Below are 24,221 nucleotides of genomic sequence, written 5' to 3' on the forward strand. Positions count from 1 at the left end.
GTTTGTAGTTGGTCCGATTCAAACCAGAACCAGACATCCTCCTCCTCCCTCTGTTCAATCAATCCAAGAGAAAGGATAAGGAAGAGTCCTCTCTACATCATCATCATGGTGAACTGAACTGAGTTCTGGTGGTGGTGCAGTTAATTGTCCTTACTCGAGTTCTAACTCATAAATGAAGTGCTCATTTATGAGCAAACATGGGGAGGAAGAGAGAGGGTGTGTTGATAAAATAGTAGTTTTCATGGAGGTACATCATTACTCGTTTCAGAACAGTAATTACTGTATCACATGCAGAAGATACAACTCTGTTCTTGACAAGGATGTTGAAGAGTGGAAATATCTGAGCCAGACCACAAGCGCAGTCATGGCTGCGGGTCCGCACACTTGAGCCTCTAGAGATCACCAACGCGAAATGACGCATCATCTTGCGTTTGAGTTGATCCACGGGAGAGAGGGAAGAGGAGAAGATATGGAGATTATTTAATTTCATTGACCCACAGGGGATTCTAGAAGCAAGGTTGACTGCAGAAGAGAGAGGGAGATCGAGGACGAGACAGATGGAGTGGCCTGCGATGCCGCCAGAATTCAACACAATCCGGCTGGCGTTGCCACACGAAACCAAATTATTCACGCTTTTTATCTCTCTCTTTCCTCCCGTTTCAACATTTATTATGAAGTTTGAACCTAATTTCCATGATTAATGGCTTACACACAAAAAATTCAGGATTGATTCGCTCCGGTTGAAAAAATGAACCGCCGTTGGAAGAGCGGCTTGAGAGAAGAACGAAACCGGGAACAAAAAATAAATAAACGATTTTCAGAAAGAAATGAACAAAGAAACAGTATCCCCTCTTTTCCCTCCATGAAGCTCACCGTGACTCGTTCTCAATTCCCTCACCTTCCTCGCTCTTACCTCGTCTCCTCCGTGAAGCCATTGCTTTTCTTCTCTTCTTTTCTCGTTCTCGCCACCGAACCAACTTACCCAACTCGTCGTCAATCTTCAAGGACGTGCAAGTTTCCCGTGGTTTCTGTTCTCTGTTCTCCAAATCCTTGGATCGGCTCCCTTGGTTTCTGTAATCAGGAACCAGCCGCTGCAGGAATTGCCTCTTACCTAGTGATTTGAATGTCTTCCGTGAAGTTCTCGGCCTCATTAGGGAGTATGTTAAGATCATGGCTTCCGCACCACCCGACCCCTCTTGATTCCATCCTGTAAAACACCTCAAAATCTCGACGAATCGATTAAAACAGCACACCCATCTCCATATTCGAAGAAAATAACAGTTCGCATCTTCCCCAATGGATCCTCAACCTTCGGTTAGTACCTACCAAGCCGGCACCGAGCCAAGAGCAGCGCACCATGAGAACCGCGTCGTCGGAAATTCCCCTTCTTCCCGCAGGTACGCCTCTTCGAGGTCGAGAACCGGGCTTTCTCGGTTCTCAATCGACGAGGATTCCGCCGAGTTCCCGGTTCATCACCTTGGAAGGGAGAATTCGGTTTTTTCGATAGAAAGCTCGGTGGTTTTGAACTCAAGGAGGAGGTATGGGTCTAGAGGTGGTGACTCGGATGTTTTTATGACCTCCCAGAAGGAGATGAACGAGGACTCTTCACGTCTGGTGCACATAAACGATCCGAAGCCGACCAACGATCGGTTGGAGTTCGCCGGTAACGAGATTCGGAGCAGCAAGTATTCAGTTTTTACCTTCTTGCCCAGAAACCTCTTTGAGCAGTTCCACAGAGTAGCTTACATATACTTCCTTGTGATTGCGGTACTGAATCAGCTACCCCAATTGGCTGTTTTTGGTAGAACTGCTTCTGTGCTCCCTCTTGTCTTTGTTCTTTTTGTTACTGCCGTGAAGGATGCCTACGAGGATTTCCGGCGGCATCGTTCTGATAAGATAGAGAACAATAGGATGGCTCGTGTTCTAGTGGGTAACCAGTTTGAGCTCAAGAGATGGAAGGAAATTCGGGTGGGGGAGATCATTAAGGTTCACGCGAATGATTCTTTGCCCTGTGACATGGTGCTCCTGTCTACTAGTGATCCCACAGGTGTGGCTTATGTCCAGACAATCAATCTAGACGGCGAGTCGAATCTGAAGACTCGATATGCGAAGCAGGAAACACTCTCCAAAATGCCTGAGAAAGAGGGCATGTCGGGAATCATTAGGTGCGAGAATCCAAACAGAAACATCTATGGCTTCCAGGCAAACATGGAGCTCGACGGGAAAAGGATCTCTCTCGGGCCGTCGAACATTGTTCTTCGAGGTTGCGAGCTGAAGAACACTAGATGGGCAGTTGGAGTTGTAGTTTACGCAGGCCAGGAGACGAAGGCAATGCTGAACAGTTCAGGCGCCCCATCGAAGCGCAGTCGGCTGGAAACACACATGAACAGGGAGACGATTATGTTATCCCTTTTTCTGATTGCTTTGTGTTCTATCGTGTCGACTTTGTCAGGCATCTGGCTTCGTCGCCACAGGAGCGAGCTTGATACTGCTCCGTTTTTTCGGAAGCTGGACTTCTCTAGAGATGATGATGGCAATGTCGGCCCTAGGAATTACAACTACTATGGGATAGGCATGCAGATATTCTTCGTGTTCCTTATGTCAGTCATTGTGTTTCAGATCATGATCCCTATTTCTCTGTATATTTCCATGGAGCTTGTTCGCCTTGGTCAGGCATATTTTATGATCAGGGATATCAAAATGTATGATGAGAAGTCAGACTCGAGATTTCAGTGTCGAGCTCTGAATATAAATGAGGATCTTGGGCAGATCAAGTATGTGTTTTCAGACAAAACAGGGACCCTGACCGAAAACAAGATGGAATTTCAGTGTGCCAGCATAAGGGGAGTAGATTACGGTGGCGGTATCATGGAGAGCGAGGAGGACGATCATTTGGTTCAAGGTATGAAATCTGTTCTACATGTTTCTGTTGTCTGTTGGAATGAACGGGTTGCCTTCTGTAACATGTATTCTGTCGTTACCTGATTGAACAGTAAATGGCCAAAGTTTGAAGCCTAAAATGAAGGTGAAAACAAACCAGGAATTGCGGGAATTATTGAGAAGCGAGAAGGACACGGAGAGGCTGAAGCATGCAGAAGACTTTTTCATTGCCTTGGCCGCTTGCAATACTATAGTTCCTCTTACTTTGGAATCAGAGAAGGGAGTTAAGTTGATTGATTATCAAGGAGAATCTCCTGATGAACAAGCTCTGGTTTATGCTGCTGCTGCTCATGGATATACACTCGTTGAACGAACTTCTGGTTATATTGTCATTGACATACATGGGAACAAACAGAGGTACCTGATTTCTTTTCATTTAGTGATCTTTTTTTTATCTTTGCATTCCTCCTGTGGTTAGTTTCACCTATGACCTTCTCTTGTTGATTTTGTAGATTCAACGTTTTGGGATTGCACGAATTTGACAGTGACCGCAAGAGGATGTCTGTTATAGTTGGTTGCCCTGACAATACTGTGAAGTTATTTGTAAAAGGTGCTGATAGTTCGATGTTTGGTGCCATCGACAAGTCGATGGATTTAGACGTGATCAATGCAACAGAAGCCCAACTTCATGGTTATTCATCTCTGGGATTGAGAACACTTGTTGTTGCTGTTCGAGAACTGAATGCGTCAGAGTTTGAGCGGTGGCAATCAGACTATGAGAGAGCCAGTACTGCACTAATGGGCAGAGGAAGCTTACTAAGGTCTGTTGCAGCCAATGTCGAGAGCAATTTGACCCTGTTAGGAGCCTCTGCCATTGAAGATAAACTTCAAGAAGGCGTTCCTGAAGCTATAGAATCTCTTAGGCAAGCAGGGATAAAAGTGTGGGTCTTGACTGGTGATAAGCAAGAGACAGCCATTTCAATTGGCTATTCTTCTAAGCTTCTGACAGAGAATATGACACAGATTATAATAACTAGCCATTCGAGGCAGTCTTGTCGAAAGAGTCTTGATGACGCTAAAGCCTTGTTCAAGAAAAGCACGGGCAATGGCATGAGGCAACCTTCAGTAGGTGCACAAAATTTTAAACCAGATCCGCAAACAGGACTCCATCCAGTACCCTCTGTGGATGATAAGACATTGATAGACGGTGGTTTTGACTATAAGAAGCCCTTGGCTTTAATTATTGATGGTACCAGCCTTGTTTATATTCTTGAATCGGACATGGAATATGAGGTATTCCTGTTGCTATAGATTCTACAACATCAACTTCTTTTCAATTTTTTTGTAGTTCTAATTTTTTTCGTTCTGTCATGCAGTTATTCGAACTAGCCACGAAATGTAGTGTGGTGCTTTGCTGTCGAGTGGCTCCATTACAGAAAGCTGGCATCGTTGCACTGATAAAAAACAGGACTGATGACATGACCCTTGCTATTGGAGATGGTAAGTTCTCGTTTTGTTGATTCATGTGCATGTGGACTTATAACTTTCTGAATGCGCTTGAACCTTAGATTTTTCAAAGTTCAGAAAAATGTGGCCTCTCCACGAAGCTTATGATGAAATTATCATGTTTGTGATTGGGTTGAGCATAATTAGGATGGTATCTCATTGACTGCGTACTTGTGCACTCATTCCTGTATGGCCATGTGTGGCGACATAAACTATGTGAACGAGAATTATGTGATGTGGTATATGCTTCTAATGAAAGCATATTGAAAATTTTTTGGCATATGTTATAACTCTAATATAAAGGACTAGAACATGGTAGGATCGCGTATGGGAAAGAGATCAGGCCTTGCCAAGGTCGGTGAACAAAATATCTTGCTGAAGCAGCTGTATGGCTGACAATTGTATAAAAAATGGAGGAGAAATAGAAATTTGAAATCCTACCGGGGCACCTAATCTACGTTGGCAGGGAACTTGGTAGCAATAGCACTATTATGTATCTATCTTATCTATCTATCCATCTGCTTTAGTGATCTATGTATTCATCATTGATAGTTTTGATTTGCTGATGGAAAATTTGTGATGCTTGAATTTTCTTTTAATGCAGGTGCAAATGATGTGTCGATGATACAGATGGCCGATGTTGGAATAGGTATCTGTGGTCAGGAAGGTCGTCAAGCTGTGATGGCATCAGATTTTGCCATGGGGCAGTTTAGATTTTTGGTCCCCCTGCTGTTGGTCCATGGACATTGGAATTATCAGAGAATGGGATATATGCTACTGTACAATTATTACAGGAATGCAGTATTTGTCCTAGTACTTTTCTGGTGAGTTCCTCAGCTGTACAGTACCATTATCAAGGTTCAGTTTATGCGTGTTTCTCTATTTCTGAGTTTTTTCTAATTTTGTTGGCAGGTATGTGCTTTACACTGCATATACTTTGACAACAGCTGTCACTGAGTGGAGCAGCATGTTATATTCTATTATATATACATCGTTGCCAACAGTTGCTGTTGGGATCATGGACACAGACTTAAGTCACAATACTTTGCTCAAGTACCCACAACTTTATGGGGCTGGGCAGAGGCAGGAATCGTACAATGCACGGTTATTTTGGTTAACCATGATAGATACACTGTGGCAAAGTGCAGTCATCTTCTACATGCCTTACTGTACCTACAGAATCAGCACGATGGATGCATCACGTTTGGGTGATCTCTGGACGCTGGCTGCGGTAATAGTTGTTAACATTCACTTGGCTATGGACGTAATGTGTTGGACCTGGATTACTCATGCTGTTATTTGGGGCTCAATGGTCGCTACATGCATCTGTGTGATCCTCATTGATTCCATACCGGAGTTGCCTGGATTCTGGTACTGATGCTATATCTTTTTCCTTTTGACTTTTAGATTGGAAACAGCAGTCTTTCTCTCTTCCTCTGTCAGTTTCGGCTGTTATAACGTGCCTTCTTGTATTCTTTGCAGGGCAATCTACCATTTTTCTACATATCCATCATTTTGGCAGAACATAGCACTCATCCTTGTAGTAGCTGTGATGCCTCGCTTTGTTGTAAAGTTTATTAAGCAACAATTTAGACCTTCAGACATTCAGATTTCCAGGGAAGCAGACAAATTTTTGCGATGGAATCGATCATCCGTGTAATCTTTGGAGGAGTCTTAATGCAAATAGAAACCCCCGCTATAGAAGATAATACAGTGTGCATTTCATTTTATTTTTCTTTTTACACGTGATTTTTGCATGTACAGATTGCCAATTCTTTCAGCTGCCTGCAGCTATTCTGCTGCATGCATACTTTCTATCTATCCAAAGGGTAGGTTGTAATCTTTTTGAGAAAAGCCAGTGTATTCATATTTTTACTCAATTGAATGTCATGTAACAAAGGAAGTTCATGTGTGCAAATTCTTAGTGTTATAGATTTCTTTTCATTAATTGCAGATAGGCTTTGAAGTCTAATGCTGGTTTTTCTTTTCTGACTGCACTGATCAATCAAATCCAAAACACAGCAGATTGATCTTAGCTGACGTCTAAAGACCGTTGGGTTAACCACCCAGACCCGTGATAGACTTTTATTAGAAAATGGCCAAACGGGCGGCGAAAGATTTGCCACTGAAAAAGACGAAAAACAGAAAAGGAAACGTATCATTAGCTCCATGATCGATGATTGGTGGAGAGCAGGTGCACTTGCTGACTACTGACCTTGACCTGCCACGTACAACAAAGCATGAATACAGCCCCTTTGAGGATTCCAATCGGTTTGCTTTGATATTGACGATATGAATGAAAAGGCGTCATGGAGTATGAGCCTCCACTGCGTAAAGGTTTGTGAAAATCTTGACTTCTCTGAGGCAAGTACCAATCGTGGTAATTTATCTACTATAATCTGAATAGCTTTCCTTCTATAGTATCAGGGCTGGGATGCTCATGCCTAAGGTTTTATGATAATGCTTAAGGTTTTTCTGAATAACTTTCCTTTTATCAGGACTGGGTTGCTAAAACCTAAGGTTTAATGTTAACGCCTGAGGTTTCTGAGAGAGAGAGAGACAGACACAGAGAGACAGAGACAGAGTAAGGAGCAACCAGAAGTGACTACTGCCTAACATTCCTTTACCAACTCATTTGGGTCTTACAGATCAGAACTTATTCCCTTCTGCAAAATTTCGTAAGATATTTAAGTGCTTCCTGTGGTCCATAATCTCGCTTGACAAAGTGAACAGTAGTCAGTTGGTGATTGATCTAGACCTATGACCAACTTTGACCAGGCAGAATAGCTAATATTTCTGACATTCAACCTTCTTGGGTTGGCAACCCAACTTTTTACAAGCACAAGGATGTTGTGCATTGAGAATCTGGATCATGTGTGATGAACATTCTCAGGCTCCTTACTTTATCAAGTTGGTAAATATTTATATGAGTGTCGATACTTATTTAATGGTTTCTGTGTAGATTTATCATGCATTATTATTTAATGGCTTTTAGATGCCAATATTATTTCTTGTTTATAGGTGTAAGGTCTTTTTTTGTCATCAGTATATTTCGAACGACTAGTGTTCATATCATCTGTTGGTGTTCAATACTTCAATTTTTGAATTGCCTAAGATGGCAAGCGTTCTATTGAGATGCATATCTGCGGTACAATAGTAATTCATTCTTTATTGTAGTTTTGTTTATAATATATGTCATACATGACGACAGTGGAAGAGATATAAATCAATTATATCCATAATTCACCTGTTAGAAACCATTATCGTCCACAGATATCTTGTTCAAGTATCGTATAACTGCCTGGGGTTACTCGGCACGCCGCATTTTTCCACCTACTCTGTGCACAAAGGCATTTAACCAAAGAAACACAGATTTCTGTTAGAACTTGCGGCAGAAAAGAACAGAAAATACACTTATCAAGCTAAGTGAAACAAAGGCCATGGTGATTTATCAAGAGACAACAAAGGAATGCATTACTCATACAGGATTATAGATAAAGGAAAACTTTTGACCTAAATAACTATACTTTGATGGCTAAGAGGAGCAACTCGGACTATTATCCTTTTCATATAAACTATGCCAAATTTTTCCATCAGGTTTTTGTCAGACTCCCATTATTTCAAATTGGTGGGAGCAGGTAGCAATCGAACGAAAAGAAAAACATACATTTCACTATCATTGGAGGGCACATTTGAAAGCCAGAAAAATTTTCAACTTGGCTACAACTTCAACCTACTTCTAGGAGGTCTTCCCGAGCAGAATGTTCGTCTGCACCCTACTTTTGAGGGCTCCTCACCGGGAAAGTCCTCCACTCCTTTTTACTTCAAAAAAAAGTGAACTGCTTTCACCATCAAAATAGCGATATCTTATCCAAGTGATTACACATGACATCCTTGATAAACCTCACTCGTAATTAGACGGTCATGGCATACCGTAACAAGTGGCGGAGCCACACGGGGGCTGGTGTGAGAAACTCCGCAAATTATGTTTATTTTTACACTAGGGGCTTGAAATATTTAATCTATATATATATATGCCCCTAAAAAACATTGAAGTTTTTTAACAAGTGCTCTTGCAGCTAAAATTTCTGGTTCCGCCGGCGATCATAACCTTTTCTAACCAGCTCGTTTCTGATCTTAAATTGGTCAGATTTTAGATTCACATCTTTTTTTGGTTACTATGGCTCTGAGATCTGCATTTCAACAGTCGATTTCATGCAGAAAGAATTCCGAATCAACTTGAATCTGAGATCTAAGGCTGAGAAATGTAGCTTAAAAGATAGGAGTATCGATTGATAAAAAGGGCAATGAATTTTAGCCCATAGCAAGAACAAGAATGTAAGGACATGGTTGTATCAGCTGATGCATGCCGATTTTGTCATCGATACGATTCTCTCCAGTATTAACAACACTGACAACACAATTTCTTGGGCTTCTAAAGTTGTATCTTGCATGTCATCTATAATCTATCCAAAGAACTATTTAGAGCTGCTATTTTGCCACACTGTGGTGCATGATCTAGCAAATGCTACATACTACACAATGAAAAATGGCACTTAATTAGTTTGTTCATGGTGTTTGTCCTCACAAGACATGGTGGCCTGACTTACTGGGACATTTCTTCTTAAGTGCCAGTTCGTCGGTCAAAGTGTCTGTGACACTTAATCTAGCATGCCATGTTTGAATTGAGTGATCTTATATCCCGAAATTTCTGCGCCAGTGCGACCAAAACAGACGCAAATTTCCCAAGAAAACGTCACTAATATGTTTGATTTTGGGGATGGAGTGCCAAAACCCAAAATTAGGGCAGCTTCTTTGCAATCAAAACATTTGATTAATAAGTTGCTCGCCCCTTTGTTGGTTACAAACAAGTTAATCTGAGCCGAGCCCAGCCAAGCCGATCCGATCCGATCCCCAAGCAGGAAGCAACATGAATATTCATCAACCTTACCCTATGTATGACCCAGAGCTCTGCTGGCTAGATGGGCCTAAAAGCTACTGGACAGAAAAGCAGTTGAGATGTGAAGAGGGTCTTTTCCTTCATAGTTCAAAAAAGCCTAGCCTGTGTTCAAAACATAATATACATATTCAGGAAATGCTGGTGGGCCAGTAAAAACCCGAGTGTCAGTTTGGTTTGATTACTGTGGACGCTACTTTCGCACTGTAAACGGTGGATACATTGTAATCTAATTGATGGGTATCTTCCTTCTCACTCAGGTCCGGAAACAGCTCTAGATCACGAGGCTGGGGGATAAATCCCATGACTAGAGACCCACAAGAAGCAATAAAAGAAAAAAAGAATGTGACTTTCCACCAAAACACTCGTATACTAGGCCTGGGCATCCGGCCAGCTTGCTTGGGCCAGTTAAAATAAATAAAATGTTTTGAATATAAAATATATTTTTAATAATAAAATATTATTATTATTATTAAATAAAAATAATATAAAAAATAAATCAGGCCAATTAGACCAAATACTGGGTACCCATCGGGTACCCGGGCGCATGCTTATCATATACTTGTCAGCAATTGCATAGCATCGCCTACATTGATAAGTAACCAGCGGAAGCCTACTTTAGAACATGGACAATATGATATTAAAAAAATTGGTATGTTGTATTTTCGCTTATATCAGCACAATCTCGTATGAAGATTGTACCTTTTCTTTCTTGGGATAATATATTTGTTGCTTTAAAGGGTTAATTATATCTTAATCCATTCTTCCTTGTTGTATTTGAATTGTTTGTCATTCAAGTCTAACTAAAACGAGGATTTTTTTCAAGGGCGGGCCAAACAGTCTAACGAACTTATGTGAGTAAGGTCAAACTAACTTTGAATCCAATTTTGTTAATGTAATAATTTTGTTCACTCAATTTTGTTAGACATGTAATGTTTGTTTGTCTATGACAGCACGTTCGAGCAGGTGAAGAGTTATAATTTTTCATGAAAAGAGCCGAATTATAGTTTTAAAATTTTAACAAGGAACAAAATACAATTTTTTCAAAACTTCTATATAAGATAAATAAAATTTATTAAGATTTACATGTAAATTTTTAATTTTTTTTAAAGGGGGCACGGCCCCAACCAACCGACCTCTCCTTGCCTCCAATATTTTTGAAAAGACATTCTTTTAAGGAACAAAACATATTTATGGAATATATATACAAAAGCACCATGTTAAATGTTTTTATAAAGCATCATGTGTAGCATTTAGATATTGATTTTGAAATATAACATCAAGTTGGATTAAAAAATAACATTCAAGATCACATTATGTTTCACATTCATGTTTCTGAAACAATGATATTTGAAACATATCTTATCGAAGGGCGTGTTGTACACGTGACGTGGATGCTCTACCAGAACAAAACTTGGATCCGATCCAACTTGCTTTCTTGAGCTGGACCCGGAACCTACAGGGTCGGGAAAAGAGATTTCTCCGTGGGAATCCGATCCAGACATAGCGCGTCTGGCGATGACACTGTCAGTCACTCCTCGGTATAATTTTTTTATGGCAGGACAATGCTCATTAACGGCTAAACTTTTGGCCCATAATTTATTTTATCTCTTTATGATTAAATGAGCTTCGCGTCTCGTGAATTGCTTGAACGCGTGAGGATTAAGGTCAACTAAATTAAATTAAATAAAGTACGTAGCAGTAATGACCTTTTTATTAAATTAGATTAGTGCTTCGCAACTTTTCATGACAGTATGGAGCAGTTTGAAGGGAAAAAACAATCTTCCCCAAGGTGCCCGGCTTTAATAATTGTTAAAAAATTAAAGTTTCGATTAGACAGTGGGTAGAGTCAGAAATTTTTATTTACGAACCATTAAATATATAATTAACAAATTTTTAATTGATCTTAAAGCAGTAACTTAGGTTTCATATAATTAAATTCGATATATATATATATATATATATATATATATATATATATATATGCACTATTTCATTCAACATAAATCATAGTCAAGTAACTATAATCACTAATGTATTTTTGGCTAAAAAAAACTACCATAGTCAAGTAACTATAATCACTAATGTATTTTTGGCTAAAAAAAACTACCATAGCCAAAAATACATTGGTGATTATAGTAACTTGACTATGATTTGTAGCAATGAAATACAATAATGTTGAATGAAATCGTATAGAATACTCATGAAGGTCAGTAGCTTTTGGGAGAGAGAGATTGATTGTCGGCAATCGGGGTGTGGCACATGGTTACGCTGGAAATTTTGTCATGTTCACCGAATAGAAAGTACAACAGTAAAATTGTAATGCATTTATTGGGTTGGGTCACGTCCTCAAATCTTGTTGAGCTTGAAATTAAAAATAATAAACCGATTATTGGTTTTGACTCTTGCACCTGCCGTCCGTGTATCGAGATAAATTCACATAAATTGAAGACCGTGAGGGATATAAAGATTAGAAGCAATACCAATTTTTTTTTTTTTGCTGTTTTAAATGCATCATAATTTTTCTATCTACCCGATCGACTTGATTATGATACACCTTTCATTTTTTTTAATCTTTTGAAAAAATGGGATATGAAAAACATTTAATGTTCCATTAAGAAATTGGATCGGCGAAATGACATTCAATCGGATTTTGGTTCAGATTCAGATATACATAAAAAATGATGTGATTGAGATCAGATTTATTGTTAAACAAATATCCTATATCCAATACTCTTACATTTTGAAAACCAATCAAATTCTGTCTAAAATTTAGATTCAGATATAAATGTAAAAATCAGATTCGAATTGTGAGAAATTGGATTTCAGATTTAAATTTGGATATAACTTTTCTTTGTTTTCATTCAGATCCGCATGTGAATCCCAATGAATATCCAGAAAACAAATGGATTTGAATCCAATCCATCCCTACCCAAGCTCCCAGTACATATTAGGATTTGGATCAGATTGAAGAACTGGACCATTCCATATCCAATCCGGTAACGTCTAATTTCTCTCCTTTCATGGATCGGATACTTCTCACGTCCGTCCAACCCGAGGAAATACGTGTCCGGAGAGGGCTCTGTTACTTGATTTGGTGGTATATGAGACAGTTAAACCAGCCAAGGGGCCCACCATCGGATTCGCTTTTTTTCTAACCCGACCCAAAGTTACATTACATACGCAGCCATCAAAACGGCTATCTGTCTCTGTCATCCCCACCACTCTTCGCTGGGACTTGGATATATATGGACAGGTTTTTTTTTTTCTTTTAATGTGATTGCCTTAGTATTTTTTTAATAATTTATTTTTTATTTGTGTATATTGTTCCTATTTTAAATGACATTTTACAAATAAAATTAAAAAAAAAAATCATTTCACATATCGACCAATGCCTGATTGAATCGGGACATCTAAGCTCTAGACTGACCGGTATTTGAGTTGGATCAAGCATCGGATGGATAAAAAGTTGGCATCCTCTCTCTACACACAATCACTCATGCCATGTCCCCACATCCACTTTTCTCTTTCTTGCATATAAAGTATACACCCTAAGCAGTAAAAAGAATTATGAAAAGAGCCATTTAAAGGCCAACCTTCTGCTTTTTGTGTCAAAAGCAGGTTTAAACTTTCAACTTTTGCTAAAACAAGCATCACCGATACAGTTATCAGCAAAGATTCAAACAAACTTAAAGTCTCAGTCACCTTGAGTGACAATTATATTTTCTGTTAATTACGAAAATCAGTATCGAATTTCTTTATTATCCGGTTGATCTGAGTGCTGCTGCATTCGGATTATTGAACTCTTGACCTCGATCTAATGTCTGGTGAAAAAAATGATAAAATTTTTTAGTTTTTCCCATCAAATGAATGGTATCAGAAAGTTTTTCCAACTCTTTCCCCCAATCCAGTGTCCCCACTCTGTCCCTGTCTCGCCCTCTGTATGATTCACAATCAACAAACCAGAAATAGAAATAAAGGAAACAAATAAGAAAGAACAGTTGCAAACCGGCCAAAAAGCGAGGAAAAAGAGAGGGGAGAGAAGAGCCAGAGCACCACCACCCCTCTCTCTCTCTCCCTCTGTGTGGATCTGAAGAGCTATACAGAGGGGAGCGCCGCTCCCCACCATAGGAGCACCGCCACCACTACCACAATCTAGAAATGGAAGAGCATCGCCAGAAGAAAAAGAGGGTGTTCTCTCTACTGAAGAGAGACCACCAGCCGCCACCCAAGCGCCCTCGCAAGCCCCCTGCCCTCTCCTGGGCGGCACTCCTCCTCCTCTGGGTCACCCTCCTCCTCCTCTGCCCTCAAATCCCCTCCATCGCCTCACTTTTCAAAGGTAACCTCTTCACCAGCCATTGCTCCTCCCCACCTAGATTCCCCACAATTTCCTTCATTTTCCCTGTTTGGGTTACTTCAATTTCCTGATATTTCCCTCAACGTCTTGCAGTCTCATTCCGGCCGGTTCTCATCCTTCCCTGGCACTATTTCCGCTCCCCTTCATCCTCATTGTCGTCGTCCGCTGCGGTTGCAATCGGCCCTGCGACCTCCCCGATCCAGATCGACGGCCGCGTCCTCTTTCCCGACCACGTGCTCTTCCTCCTTCTCCGCCGCCGCACATCCCGCTTGCCCAGAAACCTCACCTGCGTCTACCGGAATCCGGAGACTCGCTTCACGCTCCCGCCCATCTCCTCCGACTCGGACACGCGCCTCCGGTTCGTCCGCTGCCCCCTTCCTCCTCACAACCTCACCGACACCGAAATTACTCTCGACAATGAAGGTAATCGCCAACCCGCTGTCTCTGTCCCCTCTCCTCGCCTTCCTCCTCTCCTCTCCTGGGACTCCGTCGTTTACGAGTCGCTCGTGGATTCCGATACGATCGTCCTGTTCGTGAAGGGACTGAACCTGAGACCCGGCCGCGAATCGGATCCCCGGCGGCTGAGATGTGTTTTCCGGCACAAGAGGTCGCAGGTTACCACTCGGGCCATCTCGGCCGCCCAAGAGATCGTGAGGTGTCCTCTGCCGTCCATCTTCAAGTGGGGCCCGCTTAAGAAGGGCCCACCGCCGGGCCTCGTGGTCTCCGTAACTGCCGCTTACCAGACGAGCCGGACGATCCCCTCGGCCGCCAACGTCCGCCATTACCCGTACCTCGACAGGGGCCTCCTAACCAAGAAGAAGAAGCACACGCTGTGTTCGTGCACCATGGTCTGGAACCAGGCCCACTTCCTCAAGGAGTGGATCACCTACCACTCTCGGCTCGGCGTCGAGAAGTGGTTCATCTACGACAACAACAGCGACGACCATACGCCGGACGTCCTGGACGGACTGGCGCGGCCGCCGGCGTCGCTCGAGCTCTCCCGGCACGTCTGGCCGTGGATCAAGACCCAGGAGGCCGGGTTCTCGCACTGCGCGCTAATGGCCCGGGCAGAGTGCGAGTGGGTCGCGTTCATGGACGTGGATGAGTTCTTCTACTTCACCCCAAGTACGTTCGCGCACTCCAAGAAGAAGCCCGTCCTTCACGCGCTTTTGGCCAACGTGTCCACGGTGCTGCCCAGAGTGGCCGAGATTCGGACGGACTGCTATAGCTTCGGGCCGTCCGGGCTGCGGGCTATGCCGCCGAGGGGGGTAATGGCCGGCTATACGTGCCGGCTGGGCGCCCCGGAACGGCACAAGTCGATTGTGCGGCCGGATTCGCTGGACCATACGTTGATCAATGTGGTTCATCACTTCCACTTGAACACGGGGTTCGAGTACGTGAACTTGCCGAGGAATGTGGGGGTGATCAATCACTATAAGTATCAAGTGTGGGAGGTGTTCAAGACCAAGTTCTATAGACGAGTGGCTACTTATGTTGCTGATTGGCATGAGAACCAGAACCAGGGGTCTAAAGATAGGGTCCCTGGCTTGGGTACTGAGGCCATTGAACCTGTTGATTGGCACCTCCAATTTTGTGAAGTTAATGATACTGGCTTGAGGGATTTCATATATGGAACTTTTCTGCATAATGGGTTGTTCCCATGGGAAAAGATGTGAGATAATTTTTTTTTGGTTGTATACTTGAGAAGCGTAGTTCCAATGGGGAAAGACGGGGATTTTTTTTGTTGTATTTGGTGATCTTTTTAGGTCCATTAATATAGTTTTTTGTTCTTTTTAAATTGGGGGTGAGGCTGAAGGTGAAGGATTACGAACACAATACAACTGAAAGCTCAAGCAACAAAATAGAAAGGTCGGGACTTGATGCAGGTCATCATTATGGTTGTACATTATCATTGAGCAATTCATTGTAATTCTTTTGTTCCATTGGTAGTTTTCTTGCTGTTATGCTGTGGTTGATTCAGGTGAGGTTCACTAACGTGAATGATTCGGCTTGTAACATGAGTAATTTTGCAGTGCAGCATCTTGTGATTTTTCGTTCCTTTCCTCTTACTCTTCGTTTGGTTTAATTTATATTACGTTATTATGGCAGTTGTAAATACAGATGTATATTTTTTAGCAATTGGGGAAGTAACTTTTTCGTGTATAATTTGATATGAAATCGAGTGATATTATGTTTTTCTGTATAACTTGATATGAAATGGAACACGTAGTAGTTGTGGCTTTATCAGACATAGGAATACCCCCACTCCTCTGCAAACATAAATTTTTAACCCTGACCATGTCCGATTGTGAGTGATAAATGTGGTTTCTAGATAAACATTGATCATTGTTCGATAAACGAACTCTTGTTAGGCACTGGCAGATAATCAAACCGGTATTTTTTTTTTTTTTTTGAAGATGTTTTCAGATGTAATATCTTCATAACAAACATTTGCAGAGCCTGGATCCCCAACAACTGTTGCTCTGATAAAGCTCATTGCTTTTTCCACTGCACCATATCCTTTCGTGAACCAATGCTTAAGGGAATGATTGTGCATTTTCTGGCTAGGAAGTTGTAGGTAGCCCAACATGAGACCTATGAACTTTGTGATTCATTATAAAATTTTTCTGTGTCCTTTATTTTGTGAAAGTTGGTCACTGGTCAGTGTATAATGTCAGAAGGGGCATGCGTGCCTTAAATGTTTCACCATAAAGCTTCTTCATGGAAGAATGGTTTCAATTCTTGAGCTTTTTCTTTTGCATATGAATTCCTATCAGCGTGTGGTTGATAGTAAATGCTCCCTCTTTTTTCCAATAGAAATAAACAAACAAACAAACGAACAGTTCTTTTCTGGCATAAAAGCAAAGGAGAAGGGAGTTGAGTTACTTGGGAAGCATCTCAATGAAGTAGCTTATGCGGAAAAAAGTAATATTTTCATCCAAGCGCACAGTTTTTTGTTGCTTCTTACTGGGAAGGGAAGACATTTCCGTTCTTGTGATCTTTGGTTGTTAGAAATGTATTGCGGCCAAGGTGAAATGAATCCAATCTCTCTCTTTCCCCACGATGGTACTGCCATCTTCTTCTTCTGGCTCTGTCTCTGTTCTTTGTGTGTGTGATTTGGGGGATTAAATGTTTATATGCCATATACTCTCTCTCTCTCTCTCTCAAACGAATAAAGTGAACTGCCACTTTAGCATCTATCCATTTTCCTCAACGACCTTGGTTTAGTGGGGCTTGGGGCATTTCTTGTGATCACGCTTCTTTCACCACCGAAATCCATGTTTTGGTCTGTGTAGGCTGTTTCTGCGTCTGTGTAGGCGGATCCACGCTTCATCGAGGATTTTGAATGGTCTTCAAATTTTTGTTTCTGTATTATCGCTTATCCCTTATTTTGAGAATATGGTGAAATGGCCGACCTTGTGTTGAGATTTGAGAGCACCAGGAGTTAAAACACCCTCTGCATTTTTCTTACGTGGCCGTCATTGTCCATCTACAAGAGTGAGAGATGAATGGGCAACGGTTCTCTTTATTAGGTATTAATTCTCAGAGTTATGAGAAGAAGGCCCATCAATGAATTTTTAGTGTGTAATATGCTCGATTTAGTGCTTTTTCGGTTTTACTGTACATGTGCATGCGGAAGCCGCAATTAAAAAGTATATACGTTTTTGCAGGTGCAACAAGAATAATATATATATTTATAGTCTCTGAAACCTAATTCTAGTTTTTTTAGATATCTGGGGACATCTCCCTCTGTAAACCCCTCTCCTCCTCCTCCTCCTCCTCCTCTCTCTCCCACCTTCCCGTCCCCTCCTTCCTCGTCAGATTCTTGATGCTATTGGGGTTTGTCTTACGTTCGAACAGTCTGATTCTCTGCAAGAGCTACTTTGTTCCAGGATGCCTCTGGCTTAAAAAATCATGTTTTGACACATTGAAGTCTTAGTTGCCTTAAGAAGAAGAAATTCTTGGCCAACTTAAAATTCGTTATGATCATCTACAAATTGTTGCCATTCGCGAAACAAAGATGGTGTCCATTTCTCACGTTACTGCGGTTTACATCTGAAGGGATACGCAATTTTGTTTTAAGCCTTTGGTGACCTCTTTCATGCTGATCTGCTCCAGGTGCTACGCGAGTCTCATCGTAATGTCCATCTTGTGTGCACCATTCAATCATCGCATTGGAACATAAACAAGCAGATGTAACCGACATTTCTAAGTTTAGGCCCATCTCTTTGCTTGGTCTTCCTCGACGGGCCATTGCAAGACTTTTAGCTTCAACCTATTATGCCTATGTTGGTGGCCGACTCGCAAAATGCTTTCATCCTCAAAAAGACTCTTCTTGATGGGCTTATTATTGCTTCGAAAATGTTCCTCTCCATCTCCACAAATCACATGTCAACGTTCATGTTGCAGATGGATCTACATAAAGCATTTGACATGTTATCTTGAACCTTTTTTTTTTCAAGTCTTCACCCATATAGGTTTCAAGAACGGTGGTTTTGTTGGATGAAATAGCTCATTACTAGAATCAAGGTCATGGTGTGTATTAATGGTTCATGTAGCCCCACATTTTGTATGCAGAGAGGCTCGCGTTAAGGTTGTCCATTTCCCTCCTTCCTCTTTAACCACGCTATTGAAGGTTTGGCGGTTTTTTTTCTCCCACTCATTTTCTTGCCACTCCATCCATTGGATCCTTTACTTGCCATCTACTACAATATGCAGTAATATCGTAGTATGATGCCACCAACATCATGTTATTGAGGGTAATATTATCATCTCCATAATCGCAGGGAGCTCTCGGCCTCATACTGAAGGCGTATATACCCTGTATGTTGCATAAAGCACATTATATGGTCCCTTCTTAGGCCTTCCCATACGGGGAAAAGGATTTCGAGGGCGTATCTTGGAAAGGCATAGCAGAGGCACACTTGGATGGCACGATGGGGCGTCGCGAGCTTGCTTGGCAGGCACCAGCTTTCCTGTCACCACCATCATTTCTGCTTCCGACCAACAAGTCCGCCGTCCACCCTGAGGAAGGCAAGGCCAGCGACCAGCCTCTCCTTCGTCACCAATAGCGCCAGAGACACCTCTCTTGTCTCTTCCCTGAGTGGCGCCCAGAAGGAGCAAGTATCACTCTATGTGGACGCCCTTTTGGAGTGGAATCAGGTGAGCTTTTGGGATATCTTTCTCTTGCATACACGCACACACACACAAAATTAGTTAGTTCTTGATTTTGTTGATGTTTTGCATCTTGGGTAATGGGTGGTGATGTCTTGTTTTATCTGTTGAGAATAGCGAATGAACCTTACTGCTGTGACCGAACCGAGTGATGTCATGAAAAGGCATGTGGAGGACTCTCTTGCCATCCTTCCTGTAATTCAGAACGACTACGCCGCCCATTGCTCCACCGCCAACGATGGGCTCAATGTCGTGGACGTCGGGAGTGGTGCTGGTTTGCCCGGTGTTGTCTTGGCGATTGCCTGCCCAGGTGAAGAAGTAGTCGGAATGTTGATGTTTATTTTCTGGTTTTCCTCGCAGGCTTTGTGGCAAATGGTTCACAAAATTGGTTGCTTGGAAGGTTCTCTACAAGTGATTAACTGGGTGGTATTTTAGTTAGCAGATGAAGGAAGAAGGAATAGTGGAATGTTTGAGGAATAAGAACACCTAGGCAAATGTCCCCAAGGCAGTTGAGTGATTGGTCTTCTTAAGCTGGTTAGTGTGGAGTGCAGATATGGTTGTGGACTTATTGAAAAAAGTTTTAAAATGGGAAAAAGTTGAAAATTTGAAATATTAGGAACAAGTGGGAAAAAAGCTATCTTTTTCAATCTTCTGGCTTATGAGAGGTTTCGTAGATACTAGTATAAGCTTATGTAACACACGATGCTATTTGGCGTCCAAATATTGTTCTTTTATAAATTACCTGTAAGTTGAAGGAATTGAATCATGAATACTTGACTGACGGATGGGTTCCTATCTTCATGATACTCCTAACTGGAGGGTTAACCGAACAGAAAAACTGAAGCCCTGAGTAATGGGTATTTTCTACTTTCTACCATGTTAGATTCTTTATCACCTGATGTACAGAAAAAGGGAATAAGTTGTAAATAAGTTGGTCAGAATATCTGTTGTAGCAGTTCGGCATATTAATGAACTCAGGATGTAAAAAACCCAGGCTCAAAGAGAAAAATGGTGGTCGGACGAAAAATGATGCAGAAGATAAAACGGGGCTCAGTAAAAACAGGGAGAAAGGTGCAGAGCAAAATGAGCGAGAAGAATTCTGAGTGCTTTATTTTTCCATCAAGAATGGGTATATATACAACTTGATAAATATCTTGTGCCACATGTACACAAGTTGTTACAATCTTTACAGCTCCACAAATTTTTGTTAAATGATCACAATTGATATGGAACGAGTCTGATGCATGCATGAAGTTAAATTGAAGCTTCTGGATAATTCATTTGTATATGGAGCTGAGCTTCGTCTGGATATGAATCTCAACACAAAACTAGCTAATTTTCAATATTATAACAACGATATTATGCTAATGAGAAAGTAACTCTACAAAGAGCTGAACTTTGAAGTTTTGACATGTTTCAGGCAATGGTCCTTAGGGAGCATGCCAGCATAGTGGTCATCCACTGAGAGTTCACAATAGACCGCAGCTTCTGATGTGTTTCTATGATTCTATCTGTGGTTGGAATCTATATTCACCATGGAAGATTACTTGCCTTATAACAAAGAGAATTTAAATTTCTGCATCTAAGGGAAAATTTCAGTTCATGAACGGCTCCAGTGTCTTTTGTTTTTTCGGGCTTTTTTCTAAGATGTACTCATTAGCAATTATTCCTTGTAGATTGGAAAGTGACCCTGTTAGAGTCTATGCATAAAAGATGCCTCTTTCTGGAGCATGTTGTGAAGCACTTAGACTTGTCAAATGTACAAGTTGTTCGTGGCAGGGCTGAGGTGATTTCTCTACATATAGTGTTAAAACTTAGATTATTGCTTATTAGTTAATTAAAAATTAATTTTCATAGAGAGGCTTTCAGTATGGTGTATGTTGGACTGGTGCTGGGTGCGAGCCTTATAGTGCACTGTTGTAGAAACTTTTATATGGAACGCTTCATTGCATTTTTTTGCAGTCTGAAAATAGTTTTCATGCTTGACATTTTTTATTAGTGGACTACTGGTGAATGACTATCTGAGAAAGTTTTCATTCGTGAAAATGAAAGTTTTACTGATAAAAGGGCTTCACCCTTTTCTGAAAAGTGTGTTGACCTTTTATGGATTATTTCTTGCATCCATATTCTGGCTGGTTCGATGCATATCTGATAGGCATTGTCTTTTTATTATGTTCTACAGAGTATTGGTAAGACCATAGATTTCAGGGAGGCATTTGATGTGGCTGTGGCAAGAGCAGTAGCAGAACTAAGAATTTTAGGTTGATTAATTTCTGTTGTCTAAAATTCTAAAAATGGTTTGACTTATTTAGATTATTTTATTTTGTTTCTGAAGCTTATCTGTCATAACCATTGCTGATTATTTTCAGCTGAGTACTGCATTCCTCTGGTTCGAGTTGGTGGATTGTTTGTAGCAGCCAAAGGATACAACCCTCAGGTTCATATTGTTCAATTTGACCATGTGTTGGTTTAATGTGTTGCAATACTTAAAGCTTCCAATTTGAAAATTTTTCAACACATTCTCAGTTGCTCTATTCTGTTGTCTCTTAAATCAAATTTTTGTTTTCTATTCATGTAATTATGAACAGGAAGAAGTTGAAACTGCAAAGAAAGCAATTAGATTAATGGGCTCCTCCATATTACATCTTCATTCTGGTAAGTTGATTTATGATAAATTGCTTGCTGTCTGTGTCATTGGGTGTATAGTATCTAAAATTTAAGGTTTCAGATACTGCGTGTCTCATTCTACCTCTGTATTTCTTGATTTACATACTAACTTTGGTTAAAGACAAACTACTTGTATTTCGATAATATTCGTGGGATCAAATGGGATTGCAAAGTGCAATTTTGATTGTCTGGTTGGGAAGTTATAGATAAGTTTTTGTGCATATAAAGTAGAAATTCTCTTTTACTTTCAGGAGAAATTTTTTTCTGGTCCTATGTCCAATTTACAAGTAGACAAGATTTTAACATTAATCTTTCTGCACTTATGGAGTAAAGCCTACTAATAGTTCTTGCATCAGAACAAATTTAACCATGGAATTGTGTAAATGTAACCACAAAATTGCAAATCTTATGATAATGAACTCCATGCTTCCTTTCATCAAGGTCAAGCAAATTACAGATAACAGATGGTGCAGGCACCAATTTCTCCAATTTTAATGGTTCTCTTGAGATGGATAAGAAATTATTCTGGTTTGCCAAACTTTTTCTTCCTAGTCCTATTTATTGTCTATAATCTGGCCATCATTTTGTTGTGATACGATTGAGTCCTTTTTCTGGAGCCATAATAAACATCCTTTATCTACAGTGCAGTCTGAAGGGCCATACGGACAAAGAACTGCCCTTGTATGCTTAAAGCAGCATCCTACCCCTAGCAAGTATCCTCGTCAACCTGGTGTGCCAGCAAAGATGCCCTTGTAAGTAGTTTACATATTTTTTTCGGCACACAGCAATCGCGTGGCAGTTGACATACTAATTAGGATGAAGAAAAATAGCTGATGTTTACCTTAGGTTTTCGTTGGTTTTCATAATGAACTAGTTGACAGTGAAGTTTAATGCAATAAACAGTTTTGGAAGACATAGTTGCACTTGGATTAGGAAAAAAAGAAAAATTGAATTAATGAATGAATAGATGATTCATCAGCCTTGAAATACCTCATCCGTGTGCCACTTGGTGGTTCTGAAATGCTAACTGTTTTCTCTCTCTTATTTGTGTAGGTAATGAGTCAGAACATTGTCTTTTATCAAATCTATCAACTATTTTGTTAATGAAAGTGCTCATATAAGTGTGTAACAGTCAATTGTAAACAATGAGCTTATAAGCGGATTTGCTGGTTTCCAATGATGAAACGCCTCAATCACTATTGCTGTACGTGGAGTTTCACAAGTTGATTCAACTACAGGCCAAGGAAGAGCCTTTTCCTGCATGAGAACAGCACGTGGCTCTTGATGTGCATCTGTTACATGGAACAAGCCATTTAATTGGAAATCCAGAACTCTTGATTCGTTTCCAGTTCCATGTAAATTTGGCACCCATTTCTCCAAGATGGTGGACGTCATCGCTACCAATGGCAACTAGACAAAGAATTGCAGTGTGACCCTGTGACGGTACTTGCTGCTGAAATTTAGTTGCAATAGTTCTGAAGGCCCTGGTTTCTGAGAAATAACTGTGCTTCATTTAGTTGGTCTCAGAGGAATACGCGTGCTTCATTTAGTTCTCAGTATATGTGGCAGGCCATACGGTTACTCTTTTAGTTATTTTTTATTATATGAAGAAATGGAAGCCTGATGATTGGTCTTTTTCCTTGCAAAAGCGGCAAACGTTGCGAAGTGAAAAACTACGAAAAGCAAGTGGTCGTTTTTTTTGGTCTTGAATTCTCTTCAGAGCAGCTGGGAACCTCCACAATGTATTACCTCCTCAACGTGACGACATACATCATGCTTTGGCTTGAGCAAGGAGGTGACATGGCGACGCCCCTCCTCACTATGGCAACTGCTTGGGATTTTATTTCTGCAGAAAACAAGAAGTTCTCTCCATTCTTTTAAACCCTGTTTACAACTTCATCGCCCGTATGCATGTGCTTATGTCAAATTCAGGCAAACTTTTCATTCATCTCTTAGAAGGGCAAATTGCAAGAAAAAAGAAAATGTCTGAGCTAAGTGCTTCAACTTTTTCTCCTGAAACTTTTAGCCTGCTGGAATCTTACAAAAATGTTTGCGTGATAAAAGAAATTTCAGGCCATCAAAGGTCCCAGTAGAGTTATACTGTATGATATGTTACGTTACATGACTTTCAACGGAATCTTTCCTGCCTGAACATGAACTTGCAACGTGCCTTTCCACTCATAATATGAACTTCCAACAAAATTTCCTTTTTTTATAACAAATAACCCAAGCAAATGAGGCGACTTTAATCAGTATCACGTACTTCGATAAAACCCGGCCTGACTAAGCTATGTAAAAGGTTGTTCCGAAGCTTGAACTCAGGCAAACAGCCATTCATCAGTTAGAGGTGGCTTGATTGCTGAATAGAAATGCCTATTTTATCTCAATGTGCCTCTTATCAAAGAAGGGGAACCCAGAAGGCTTCTAGGCGTCTTCCATCTCACCATGAAATGCCTGGAAGGGAACAACGGATAATCTTCTGTTCCAAAGCATTTTGACAAGCAATCGGATGGCCTCTACTTCTTCAAATCAGATGAAGCTATTTAATCTTGATGAAACCATAACCTGCTTTTGTGTTTCAACTTTCAAGTTTTTGGTTAAAACCCGTGAAACTTTACCGAAGACTAAATAAATATATGATCATGACAATGCATGAACCAGCAGTCATCACAGATGGAG

At 40.9% G+C, this 24,221-nt stretch overlaps 3 protein-coding genes across 6 annotated transcripts; all 3 read left to right on the forward strand.

Annotated features, from left to right (window-relative positions):
• Nucleotides 1-275: 275 nt before the first annotated feature.
• Nucleotides 276-6,339, forward strand: LOC116258900 (phospholipid-transporting ATPase 1). The gene is made up of 7 exons (XM_031636348.2): nucleotides 276-2,902; nucleotides 2,994-3,297; nucleotides 3,393-4,173; nucleotides 4,257-4,380; nucleotides 4,991-5,210; nucleotides 5,299-5,757; nucleotides 5,869-6,339. The coding sequence occupies exons 1-7, from the start codon at nucleotides 1,297-1,299 to the stop codon at nucleotides 6,044-6,046; spliced, it is 3,672 nt and encodes a 1,223-aa protein (XP_031492208.1). The 5' UTR covers nucleotides 276-1,296; the 3' UTR covers nucleotides 6,047-6,339.
• A 7,002-nt stretch (nucleotides 6,340-13,341) lies between these two features.
• On the forward strand, nucleotides 13,342-15,718 carry LOC116259477 (glycosyltransferase family 92 protein RCOM_0530710-like). Its single transcript, XM_031637318.2, has 2 exons — nucleotides 13,342-13,682; nucleotides 13,794-15,718. The coding sequence occupies exons 1-2, from the start codon at nucleotides 13,505-13,507 to the stop codon at nucleotides 15,374-15,376; spliced, it is 1,761 nt and encodes a 586-aa protein (XP_031493178.1). The 5' UTR covers nucleotides 13,342-13,504; the 3' UTR covers nucleotides 15,377-15,718.
• A 1,863-nt stretch (nucleotides 15,719-17,581) lies between these two features.
• LOC116258336 (uncharacterized) lies at nucleotides 17,582-23,546 on the forward strand. 4 transcript variants are annotated; one of them, XM_031635437.2, is made up of 9 exons: nucleotides 17,589-18,336; nucleotides 18,488-18,863; nucleotides 18,993-19,185; nucleotides 20,552-20,661; nucleotides 21,058-21,136; nucleotides 21,245-21,312; nucleotides 21,464-21,530; nucleotides 22,186-22,294; nucleotides 22,596-23,546. In XM_031635437.2, exons 2-9 carry the CDS (start codon nucleotides 18,630-18,632, stop codon nucleotides 22,597-22,599), a joined length of 864 nt encoding a protein of 287 aa, XP_031491297.1. In that variant the 5' UTR covers nucleotides 17,589-18,336; nucleotides 18,488-18,629; the 3' UTR covers nucleotides 22,600-23,546. The 4 variants fall into 4 exon arrangements, with proteins under 4 accessions (XP_031491300.1, XP_031491299.1, XP_031491297.1 ...); XM_031635440.2 differs by lacking the exon at nucleotides 22,596-23,546 and having other exon boundaries at nucleotides 17,582-18,336; nucleotides 22,191-22,292; XM_031635439.2 differs by lacking the exon at nucleotides 22,596-23,546 and having other exon boundaries at nucleotides 17,585-18,336; nucleotides 22,186-22,298.
• Nucleotides 23,547-24,221: the final 675 nt, after the last annotated feature.

The sequence above is a fragment of the Nymphaea colorata genome, chromosome 8, assembly GCF_008831285.2.
Source record: "Nymphaea colorata isolate Beijing-Zhang1983 chromosome 8, ASM883128v2, whole genome shotgun sequence".
Classification (NCBI taxonomy): domain Eukaryota; kingdom Viridiplantae; phylum Streptophyta; class Magnoliopsida; order Nymphaeales; family Nymphaeaceae; genus Nymphaea; species Nymphaea colorata.